This window comes from Diadema antillarum, unplaced genomic scaffold (genome assembly GCF_040938485.1).
Source record: "Diadema antillarum isolate AM-2024a unplaced genomic scaffold, OU_Dant_1.0 seq00001611_RagTag, whole genome shotgun sequence".
Taxonomy (NCBI): Eukaryota; Metazoa; Echinodermata; class Echinoidea; order Diadematoida; family Diadematidae; genus Diadema; species Diadema antillarum.
The window spans coordinates 276542-289825 of record NW_027272324.1 but is presented as its reverse complement, the minus strand read 5'-3'; the positions used below and the strand labels follow the sequence as shown (position 1 = coordinate 289825).

Genomic DNA, 13284 nt, shown 5'->3' with positions numbered 1-13284 from the left:
CAGAAATGTGCCTCACGTCGAACTTCATCGGTGGGACCGTCCCTGTGCTGGAGAATCATCATCTCCGCTTCTGGCATAGGAAAAGTCATCCATGTGTGATTTGCGTAAGTCCTTTGATGGTGAGCCTCTCGTGTAGTGTGGCGGTATACTTGATAATACGATCGCTAAGTTTGGAACGGAATGATTAAGGGATAAAGCTCAGGAACTCATTCCTCCGGAATCCTCGAGTGGGATGTCATAAAGCTGTTTACCAAAGGACATCACGTTGTATTAGAACGAGGAATGATGCATGTGTGTGCGAGAGTGTGTATGTCAGTTAAAGATATTTGGAAGTAGATAGGAATATCGATTTCACTTGTTTTGTGGGTATACATGTACATTGTTGCTCCTCAAAAGGCAGTGTTAAGATTAAAGAGAACACGTCAAAGCCAACCAAAATAATCTATTTTTTACGTAAATATTATACTTGATTTTTTTTTTTCTTTTGCACGTCTTCTTTTATGAGGCACATTAACTTTTACATTAACTCATTATTCTGATATTGGTGGTTATAAATACATGTATCGATATTCCACTGGTATCATGGGCAAAGCATTATCGGTAACGAATTCAGTGATTACTGTATTACACACACAGGTCAGTTACAAAGAGAGACACAATGCAATGCTTATTGTATGACTGACCCAATGGTGCCACAATGGCCAAAATTACGTACTTAGAATGTGTGTTAAATCATATTGCAGGTCAGTTTCAGTTCCATTTAAGACTCGGGTCCTGTAGCGTATAAGCGAAAATAGAAACGCCAGTCTGTGGCCATTTATATAGAATCTTCTTCCTTCTGATTATGTTGAAAAGCTCTTAATGCACCAAGATGACGAACTCGTGCGAAATTGTATGGCGTTATTTTGAAAGCTATAGAAAGAAAATATTGCCATTTTTCTGAGGACGAATCATTTCCGGTTTGCCAGTCGTATAAACAAGCGACAGCTGAATTGGCGCTCTCGCCAAGGCTAAACAGTGACAAACACTCGGGAAGATGGCAAGAATGATTGTATGAATTCAGAGTGCAGTCTCTGCTTGACGTTGGAATATCCTGGTAGGCAGACAGAGCTTTCCAGAAGCCCGCTTTAACAAAAGTGTGCATTGAACACGATTGTCGCTTTTATTCTGTGATTGCACTATTTATCTTTGATTTTGGAAATATTTCATAACGCTCTTTGGTAATTTCTTACAATATTTGTGTCCTAGGTGTACTTCTGTTATTGAAGCGACAATGGCATGATAGTAATTGTTGCGCAAGTCATCTTATTACCCAGACAATGTAGAACTTGTTTCAATGATGCATTTATTTGCAAGGAAAGTTCCATTAATGTTAGTTCCGTTTTTACATAAGACATGGCTTATTTTCATTTTGGAAGGCTCTCGAGACCGTAATCTATCCTGCGAAAAATGCGTATTTCTACTCTGAGCTATTCGCGTGTAACACGCGGTAGATAGGTGGTTAGCAAAGTAGCGCCAATAAAAACAAGTTAACATACTACAGTGTAATGGGAAATTGTGTGGCGCAATTTTCTTTCGCCAGACCGATGACAAGGGCGTGTTCTCAACAACCCTTTCAGAAGAGTACCTCCTCGCTGCAACGACATTCGGCATGTCGCGGCGAGACCTATGGTCACTCTCAGAAGGGGCTATCGACCACGTGTTCGCTAGCGAGGAAGTCAAGGGCCTACTCCATCGGGTCTGGAAAGACACAAGGATAAGACTTGGACGATGACTGGTAGATACTCTCTCCCGATTATTGTTGACGTAATCTTTGCGAATAAATCATCATCAATTCACAAACAAGTATTACAGTTAGAGTAACGAGAAGGCAATCGGCAACTTTCCCCCAAATCAAGTTTTGCGTACAACCTGCAGAGTTGAATTGCTGCAATTTTATTCCTATATGTTTTCTTCGTTGTCTGCAGACTGTAGTACAAACTTTCAGTGAAGATTACAAAATAGAAAATGGACATTGAAAATGCCTTCTTTGATTATGTTGGAAAGTAAATGCCAGCATAAAAGAAGGGGAAAAGAACCCCATGAAATGGGTGAGATACACAATGTCATTGGTGCTAATGATTTTTTTTTTTTTTCAACTCACCCGATTCTAATGACCTTTCGGTTGTTTCTCTCAATCGTCCTCCCCCCCCCCTTTTTTTTTTTTTTGTATTACATGTGTCAGCACAAAGGAAAGTGTTTGGGTCTTCTATTTAAGTATTACATGTATTCGTTTTTGTTTTTGTTTTATTTTGTTATCTGCAGAATGTTGGTCACTTCCACTCTACGCCATCGCCCAGGGATGTACAGAACTAGCGACCTGCCTCCCCACCTGAGCAATCGTCGACCACTTTACTTTCCCAAGAAAATAATTAGTATTCAGTTCTTGTCATCGATATCTGATATGTGCTGCAGATTTGCAAGCCGGAAAAATTCAGAAAGTGCCATTGCCTGGTCTTTCGAACAAAGTTTTGCTTGGGTGACTTGTCAACACCACTGCCGAGTTTGAAACCTCAAAAGATTCATGCAGTGGAAGGGATGCCGGTCACTCTGGCAAAGTTTAAGTGTAATCCGTGGAGTTACAGCCGTCGACTTTGTAACCACAACACGTTACCCGAAGGTGAATGGATGTTGCGGTTAGTCCAGCTAAAGTGTTCGTGCATACACTGTATGCATATTTATCCACTTTTTTGGCTTTTTGAGGTGAGCCACCGCCATCAACGGAATCGCGGTAAGCTTCTCTTGACCTTCCGGCTCTGCTTGAGTTGTGACCTTTGAATGTGCTCCTTATAATAGCACAAAACCGCCACCAATAGTTACCTGGAATAGTGTATGAAAAGTAAGAAATAAATGGAAGAAACGCAAGCCTAGGAAAAGGGAAAGAAGACGAAGTTGACGGCAAGAAGGAAAATCAGGAGTCAGTGTAACGTCTCCGTCCATCCGATGCCGATATCGTGTCTGAAGAAGTTGACGAATCCGAAATCCCAGGGTACCTTTATTAAGCCTATCCCCATGACCTTACCATCAACTACGATGACACAATTTCTTGTAATATTTACGCCCTTAAGTTCATCATTTTGCAAACACGATTGACACTTTCATAATTACACATTGCATTTATCATTATGGCTTTGTTTTTGGACAAAGGATACAGGAGTAAAATACAGCAGGGTTCAGACCTGTCTACAGTCTTGCCTGTAAACATGTCGCTGAGAACTAATTCCATATTCAAGGTATTAAAAGAGTTTGCCATGTCAAGGTACACACAATGTGCATTACTTATGATAACTTGTAATTATAATACCCAAACTGGGTCATGATTACTACGGTACAAAGTCAAATAATATATGATGATCGTATATATTAATAATTATGATAATACTATAAGAGTAATGTAAGACACACCATGAAATATATAAGATGACAAGCGTGTTAGAGTGTTTCTTCCACCCACAATGTTCTAACATCACCGTCACCTATATCGGCTACATACATTGTACTATAATGTCATGCCTTATGTACTAACTCTGCTTATGAAAATTACGATTTTTTGTTTTGTTTTGTTTGCTTTTTGATGTAAATAGACAGTATTGACAGTGGAAATGTCATCTACAGTGATCACATCAGTGATGTCATTGCGGCAGAGTGTGTGGGTCGGCGCATATCCGCAAGGTATCCGTGGTGTGTGGTTATAACCAGTTGTGTATGGGACAGGGGTATTTGGATACCGTTTCAAGAACAAAAGACATACCAGTTATCACACAGTTGTCATGTAAAAAGGGAGCAATCTATGGTGTCACACAAATGCTGTCATCTATACCAAGATGCACGATCGTTTCGCCCATATACATGTACAAGGCGAGTCAATTCAAAAACACGCACACATGTGTACATTGTCCTTACTTCCGTAGGCCGAAATATCCTGAAACCAACAAGCGTACGTGTATTTATCCCATACGCAGCTTTCGTGTACTAAAATAATTTAAAGCCTAAATGGATATGTAGTTTTCAACCAGTCAAACAACTTCACGTCAATTTCGCCCAGTGTTATACAGTTATAAAGCGCTCACCACAATCAGAATACTCGACATGATATAATTATGTTCTTTCATGTCACTAAGCAAGCAGTACGTATATGTGAAGATTCTAGCTATCAGAAAGACGGTGACGAGGAGACATTATCAGCCAAGCGCATGCGTAGCATTTTGTCTGAGATCTACCTCAAGTATCCTAAGAGGAATTAGCTTTCTTCTTCGGAGCTGCTTTGAAAAGAAAAGAAAAATATAAATATGTGTATATAAAACCTAATGTAATTTAATTTTATACTTTCATATGCATTTATGATATACTATGTAAAAAAAGGTGGTATCTGGACTAATAGAAAAGGATATATAGTAGAAAAGGATTACTAGTACCATACGACTACGATGCAACTCCATGTGTACATTGACAGTGTGACTAGACGCGTGGTTTACACGTTGCTTGACATATTTTCTGTGTTCCTGGTTTTCTTTGCCGCACTTGTTAATGTTTTTCCCACTGCGGAAAATAGCCGGTAGTTTACATGCATGTTCCCACGATGGTGACATCTCATATTCGTTAGTCTCTATCTGTTTTGAAACATTTTTGATCACCTGCTAGATGTTCTTCTCTGCACCAACAGTGAGCTTGTTGACTTGCAGCTTGCTTGTCTCTGCAGCCCTGCAGATGTCCGCTGCCTTCGCTAGTGTGAAGTACCTCTGACAAACCAAGAAGTACACTGTACCTCTGACAAACCAATCTCGCATTCGTGCGATCGTCTTGTATTCCAATAACAATGCGGTCTTTTATTAGGTATCGTAAAGCGATTTGAAGGCAAATGATTTTGTCTTTGTCTGAAGATCTCTTCAAGGTTTTTCCTGCGATCTGAATGCTGGTTTAAACGCATACCTGTCATAGGTGATGTTCATCTGTGACTCAATGGTTAGCATTTTTTTTTTTTTCAGTGAAGACAATTCACTAGGATCATCGTCGGCAAACTGGAATGTGTTCAGTATTTTCAGCGCGTCGTCGCGTGTAACGTTTGGCAGGATGCAACCCTGAACTGAAATCTCCAAAAAATAAATGCTATCATTCGGAGAAGACACACCTTTTGTGATGCTGACACTACAATATTGTCATTCTGTTGCAAACTTATTGTTGATATACATGTCCAATGTAGCTACATGCTTGCAAGTAGCGTCCTGGTTTTTTCCTACCATACTTGAAACTGTTCATTCGTCTTCCAACTCCCTCTTAATTATGAAAGGAAGTCTTGCACTACAATTTCTTATCAGTGCAAGCCTTATCACATAGGGAACAACTCCTTTCAAAAGGTCATGCGTGGGATCAGGAGGTAAACACTCTGTTACTTCAGAATGTTGCAGCTCACTGAATGGGAAAGTTCTCACTCCCCGTATACTGAGGCGTTTTTATGATTAGCTTGCACAGCCGTCTTAATGTAGGTGTGGACAACAGCTATTCTGAGAAAATTTTCAGATTCATCAAAATTTATGGGATATCTCCTGTTTGCTTGCCATGCAGGAGTGGCATATGCGTCCTGATGAGAAGCATGTAGAAAATCTACCCAAAGTATGTAGGGACTGATAGACATCACACAGAGGTCATTCATATCTGGCATATTCAGTGCCATCAACAGTCCCTCTCATACGCTCCTGTTCCTGGCTTCTTCTGATCAGTTAAACTGGTCTGAAATCAACTTCTTATGTCCACCAACAAGGCGAGGTGAATGTTTCTCAGTGTCGATCTGCATCTTGATGCATTATTCTCCAGGATGAAATATACATGCATGACAGCAGTTTCTGTTGACTTCGTTTGGCGCCAAGAGAATTTTCCACCTCAAACTCATCGGTGTACAAGGCGATTCTAAGGGCATTGGGATGTATGTGACGAAGGTCACTGCTCTTAAAATGAACACTGATTTGTAACCTCCTAATATATACTTCTTCGTCTTAATGCCCATGTTGATTTTTAAGACGTACACTCTTCTAAAATATATTGTATTTTGTGGGCCACATTTTGGCATTCTTAATGATGGCAGATTGTTCCTCTGTTAGGAGAGAGATCTATCTGATTCCAGACAATTAGATATACAGCTGTATGTTAAAATATGACATTCAAGTTTTAATGGAATTCATTATGAAGAGCAGATGGAAGGATATCCCAAAAATATTGCACTGAACGTGCAACGGCCCAGTGGTCTTGATTATACATTGCATAGGAAACTGGATTTCTATAATTGCTTTCAGTATAATTGCTTTCAGTATAATAAGTGCCCTCTGATGCATACTCGGCTAATTATGGGACTGTGTCATCCTGTCCATGTCCCATCCTGCAAGCTTTAGACGATACTTTGGTATCGGTAAGAATCTTTTTGTTCACCTGTGACCAGGTCTCTTCTCCCGCTTATTATTATTATTATTATTATTATTATTATTATTATTATTATTATTATTACTATTTTGATCATGTCCTGCCGGATGATGGATATCGATAAAATGAGCGTATGCATAACTTACCAGCTCTAAGGCATTCTCTGCGGAAAAAAGAAAAGAAAAAGTAAATATGATATCCATGTGCGTTGGGGGATCTCCTTCCTTCGCAGCTTTCAAAACTCGGTTGTCGTAGTAGTTGGTGGGGTAATAGTAACATTGTTGTCCCTCTGTGTCTCTCCCTGTCTCGGGGACAACCTCAACGCTGGTTTATCGGCTTCCAGCCTTTTTTTTTTTTTTTTTTTTTATTTCTATAAATTGTTTTCCGTGTAATAAGTGACCTATGATGCTTTACTCGACTAATTATGGGAATGTCCAATCCTGTCCATGTCCCGTCCTGCGAGCTGTAGGCGATACCTGGGTGTCGGTGAGAATCTTTTATGTTACTCTTCTGTGACCAGATCCCCCCCCCCCCTTATCATTATTCCTTTGTTATTCTTCTTATTATTTTCATAATTATTGTTATTTTGGTCTTGTCCTGCTTGATGATTGGTATCGATGAAATGAGCTATGCATAACTTACCAGTGGTAAGCCTTTCTTCGCAAAAAAAAAAAAAAAAAAAAAGGTAATTAAGATATCCATGTGTGTTGGGGGATCTCCTTTTTCGCCGCTTTCAAAATTCGGTTGTCGGAGTAGATGGCGGGGTAAAGGTAGCACTTATGTCCTTCTGTATCTCTCCACGTCTTGGGGACAACCTCAACACTGGTTTTTCGACTTCCAGCCTTTTTTTTTTTTTTTTTGCTATTATTATACCCCCGCCAAACGAAGTTTGAAGGGGGTATATAGGAATCAGCGGACGGTCGGTCGGGCGGTCGGTCGGGCGGTCGGTCGGGCGGTCGGGCGGTCGGGCGGTCGGGCGGTCGGGCGGTCGGTCGGGCGGTCGGTCCGTTGCAAATCTTGCGTCGCGAACTACTTCCTCAGTTTTCAACCGATTCCCATAAAACCTGGCACAGATGTGTGCCTTGGGTTGTAGATGTGCAAGACGTATTTTTTGACAGTACCCAAAAGTACGTTGCCATGGTAACGGCATATTATGGGCAAAAATGGGTACAAATCTTGCGTCGCGAACTACTTCCTCAGTTTTCAACCGATTCCCATAAAACTTGGCACAGATGTGTGCCTTGGGTTGTAGATGTGCAAGACGTATTTTTTGACAGTACTCAAAAGTACGTTGCCATGGTAATGGCATATTATGGGCAAAAATGGGTACAAATCTTGCGTCGCGAACTCCTCCCACAGTTTTTGATCAATTTTTATGAAATTAGGTACAGATGTTCATCTGAATATGTTAATGTGCAAGACACATATTTCCGCAGTGGCAAAAAGTGCGTTGCCATGGTAACGGCATGTTATTGGTAAAATATAGGGCAAAATGCTTCATGGCAAAACTGCTTCATCAGTGTTCTTCCAATTCTCATGGAATTCATATTGAATGTTTGTCTTAGGATATAGGTCAGCATGACACATTTCTTGACAGTGACAAAAAGTATGTTGCCATGGTAACAGCTCACATATTATGAGCCACAATGATGGAAAATTTTGTGTTGCAAACTACTTCCTCAGTTTTTGCCCAATTTCCATGAAACTTGGTACAGACGTGTGCCTTTGGTTGTAGATGTGCAAGACGCATTTTTCGATAGTACCCGAAAGTACGTTGCCATGGTAACGGCATATTAATGGCAGAAGATCAAGGAAAGATCTTGCGGATTTAACTACTTCCTCAGTTTTTTGACCAAAGCTTATCAAATGTTGTTTTGACCAAAGCTTATGAAATGTTGTTTGACGGGGGTATAACCAGTCGCTGTAGCGACATTTCTAGTTTCTATAAATAATCACTGTCTCATCCTATCCATGTCCCATCCTGCGAGCTGTAGGCGATACTTAAAGGTATTGATGAGAACTTTGTGCTCCCTTTATGTGACCTGGTCTTCCCCCCACGTTGGCTGTTTCTTTCGGAAACGGGTGAACATCACACACGACATCCTTTGGATATTATGAATTGAAATCTTAGGAGTTGGATGGATTACCATCATCGACTTCCTCTCATTGTGTATAGACACCATCACTTGACGCATCAGCACCAAGGGTCTCCTTTGGAGATCTTGCTTCATAGAGGTCGGACTCACCGTGGAGCAATCTGCTGTAGTATCATCTTGCTCACGATCAGTTTTGACAGCAGGGACAAAATCTGTATCAACCGTACCTCTGTTCAATGGATGGATACTGTAATATTTTGATATGTCAGGGCAGGAGGACTAAGAGATACAATATAACTATAAGAAGTGCACGCGTTGATACGTAGTTGAAAGATTGATATACAGTAATTGTCTTTATTCATGAATCATTCTGATATCTGTCCAAACATTTCATAGTGCATGGGCGTATCTCGACAATCTCCCTGCACTAGAAATTCAGTTCTCATTTCTCGAAATCTTCTTTCATAAATTCTCTAAAAAATAAAAGCCATCATTCGGAAAAGACACACCTTTTGTGATGCTGACGCTGTAATATTGTCATTCTGTTGCAAATTTCTTGCTGATATAAGTACAGGCTTGCAACTAGCATCATCTTTTTTATACCATACTTGAAGCTATTCATTCGTCTTCCAACTCCCTCTTAATATATAACGAAGCCTTGCACTACAACTTCAACCCCTTCCAAATGGTCATTGCATGGGGTCAGGAGGTAGACACTAAAAAAAATGTTGCAGCTCACTGAATGGGTAGGGTCCTATTACCCGTATATTGCTCAAGGCGTTTTGATGATTAGCGTGCACAGCGGCTTTAATGTTTGCATGGACACCAGCTGTTCTGAGAACATTTTCAGATTCATCAAAATTTATGGGATATCTCCTGTTTGCTTGCCATGCAGGATCAGCGTATGCGTCCTGATGAGAAGCATGTCGAAAATCCACCCACAGCATGACTGGACTGATAGTCATCACACATAGTAGTACTTAATCTGGCATATTCAGTGCCATCAACAGTCCTCAAACGCTCTGTTCCTGGCATCTTTTAATCACTTATAGCTGGTCTTATAAAATCAAAACTTCTTGTATTCACCCACAAGGCGAGGTGAATGTTTCTCAGCGTCGATCTGTATCTTGCTGCAGTATTCTCCAGAATTTAATAATAATATGCAAGCATTTTCTGTTGACTTCGTTTAGCGCCAAGAGAATTTTCCACATGAAACTCACCGGTGTACAAGGCGATCCTAAGGGTATTGGGATGTATGTGACGTCAGTGCACTGCTCTTAAAACAGTGATGTGTAACCTCCCAATATCTTCTCTAGCCAAATGCCCGTGTTGATTACGATGATGCACGTGCGTCTAAACATGTGTGTGACTCCTGTGCCCCGTTTTATCAAAAGATAAAATCGATTTTAAATGTCTTTACTTCCCAGGCTGCCATAGACTTACAGCTGAAATCAACTATATTTTTTAACTCATCATAAAACAGGGCTCAGTACTGCTTCAAAACAGCCAAAATTGGTTATTACTGCACAGCCATTCCATTGTGACTCGCGTGACAGCCCTGTGAATTATACACGCCAGGAAATGCGTCTTCTGGTTCTGCAGTCTAACTTTTTTACATCATACTGCAGTCCTCATAAGATGAGTTAGATCTAGATGTGCTGGAGCTAGAGACCAACAATGCAACCTCATATGCTCTCTTCCAATTCAATCCAAGTAATGCCCTCGATTAATGGAAGCTTATGCCAAGGTAAAAGTTTTGGTTTTGCATTTACTTTCAAGTTAGGCCTAGGAATATGTCTAGGGGAAGCTTGGATTCCTAATCTAACGTTAGATCCCACGTTACTCGCATCTAGTAAATTAAACATAGTTTAGTTTGTAAAATCTTAACTTATATGAAATGGAGGCCTACCCAGTAGTTTTACCTTTTCCTTACGAAGACACAGCAGATGATCCATATATCTGTGCGAGTTGAGAGAGATGTCTAGCTAGCTCCACGCCTCCAGCAGTTTCTGCTAGTTTGTCATTTTATCGATAGCTAGCGATCGCCGGGCCTGCGATATGGGCGAGATGACGTCACGCGTAGAGTTCTACATATCTGGTGACATCTCCGACAGAAAATTCGATGGGTGTAAGAGATGGCGCTGTTCAATCTTTCTCCTTTGTCGAGGTTTCTGCTTGCTCCTATCCAACTGATGACTATGCTCAGAAAACAATATAGTTTGAAGATCGACTCCACAGGGGGTTCCTCTTCTTAGATTTATGCTCATTGACAACTGATTACCAGTTTGAAGGTGTGTATCTATATGCATGTCACCTGTTTGAATGGGTGCACGAGAACACGCACACACACACGCACACAACACACACACACACGCATCCAAACGTCATATATCATACACAATACCAAAACTCGATGCAGGCACTTGGCTACCTGCGTAATGAATATTTATAAATGGCTAACCTTTGGCAAGGGAAAATAGCACATTTGCGGCTGCGCGTAGGGAACATTCATGAGATAATCTCTTGCTGGTTATGGAAAAAAATGGCGCGATCGGGCAGCAGAGTTCATTTTTTATGCAAGTAAATTTTATCCAAGTTGGGAGAACTCATGGTCACTCAATGAAGCTTGGGAAATGGTATGTAATTAGATTGGATGTGAACAAGTATTTTTTTTTTTTTTTTTGCCAATATTGGTCCATATGTAGAATTCTCTGAAGATGTGGTCCCAGCAGGCTCTGTTAATGCTTTTAATAATAAGCTGGACCAGCATTGGAAAAACTATGCATTTGATTACGGATAGGTTCTAAGTGCTATGTAGAGTAACATGCCCAAGTTTGGTACACTTCATGATTTTCATGCTTTTCACTTTCCAAAATAGATTAAGTCCTGAATGTATCTTCCAAAAGATTGTTTGTCAAAACTGTACATGTATAATGACATTCTAAATGCATCTTCGAGATATAAGAATTATATAAGAAATTTTTAAAAAATGGAATTTATAATACCTTCTCCTGTGCCATGTTAGGTACAAAGGTCTTGATAGTAAATATTTCTCTGAGCTCACTAGTCATTTGTAAGAACACTTGACTTCCCTCTTTCAGAAGGCAAGGGGGAGTAAAATTACCCTTAACTTACGTCAATGGTGAGTCGAGGAAATGTCAACTTTTTTTTAAAGTGAAATTCTTTTTATATTTTCTTTATATCATTGTTTGCATGTGACATCACACACTGTAGTAGTCTTCTCAATTAGCAGTGATTGTGCAGAAACCTTAAAAATCTGAAAATTTTTAACGAATTGTCTGATTTTCCCCAAACTCTCACTGATATGATCTCCTTTTTGTTCTTGCATTCACTAAATCCACATGAATGATAGTTAACTTGTCCTGTAAGTGGCACAAATATCGAAACAACGAAGTAAATGATCCTCCTATTAGAATAAAACTGTTACTAGGATTTCTTTGTTTCTGGATATCTAAGCCATTTCAAAACCAATTTACAACCAATAAAATGTACATTCTTTTTAAATGTCATTTTTTGGTTTCATAATTCATAACAGGTTTGTCATCTCACAGAAGATTTGGCAAACTGCAGTCCCATCTCAACACATGCAATAACATTCATGTTATAACAAAGTACATTAAAGAATTAACACAGGTTAGGTGCTGACATTTGTTGTGGCAGTAATGACATCAAGGGAGTTTGCGATTCTTTCAAGGTGAGGATTTTGCTGCCGCAAAATGATCAGTCGCTCTCTTTCCAATTCAACGAGCTGCTGACTAGCAGGTGGATGGATCGTAGGGGGATGTGGCGTAGGGACAGGAAATTCAGAGGGGCAAGTTGCAGGAGGACGAGATGCAGTTGGATGGGTTACATGGGGATCAGATGTAGGGGGAAGAGAAGCTGGGCGATCTGGAGTGATGGTGGGTGGTTGCACTGGAGTTGAAATCGTTGAGAGCACTGGGGAGGATGCCGCCCCTTCAAGCAACTGCCTCAAAAGGTTTGAGGCAGTGTCGGTTCCACTTTCGTTGGTGCTCTATTAAAGGGACAAATAGTAAACAAAATCAAATTGGTACATGTAATAGCTCATGTTATCTATTGAATAGGACTATTTAAAACAATTATTCATTAAAAGATTATCTTTTGGGATTTACTAACAAAACTAGCCCTAGGCTAGGGCTAGGCCTGATACAAGGGTTTCTGCAGTGTCGGCCCTATAATGTTTTCTTTCAATAACTTCTACGACAAGCGCAAGTAACGTCAGACGATTTAGACCCTTCATTTGGAACGGACTCGGCAGATATTCACGCAGGGACGTAAGCCGACACTCGCAGGCCAAATGAAATCACTAAGAAATAACGTTCGAAACTACAGCCAGTTCTAGCACATCAGCATCTTCACCCGTACTACCGTGCGATCGTGAGCACGTAACTATAGGACGTATTAGCACGTGAAATGCTTATAGAACGAAAAGAACTTATCGATGCTTTCCATGTACGTTAAATACTTGAAGCTGTTAATAATTCACTCAAAATACCATCATTTCAACGACTAAAATAGCATGTATTAGTCGACTTCAATTTTACCAATACTTACCGGTGGAGCAATAACAGGGAGCAGACGATGGTTAGAGCTACGCTGACTAGAGACGTCCGCGCGTTCCGTTTTTTTTTTTTTTTTTTTTTTTTTTTTAATCCGGGGAAATACCGGAAATTAGGCTCGTCCATGACAATTCAACGGA

General features: G+C 40.3%; 1 protein-coding gene across 1 annotated transcript in view; it reads left to right on the top strand.

Moving 5' to 3' along the window:
* LOC139711110 (N6-Methyl-AMP deaminase-like) overlaps nt 1–1774 on the top strand; it is a 38929-nt gene extending 37155 nt beyond the window's left edge. The window contains exons 8-9 of the mRNA XM_071623025.1: nt 4–104; nt 1583–1774. Coding sequence (XP_071479126.1) covers nt 4–104; nt 1583–1774 — 293 coding nt within the window. The remainder of the gene's footprint in view (nt 1–3; nt 105–1582) is intronic.
* The last annotated feature ends 11510 nt before the right edge of the window (nt 1775–13284 follow it).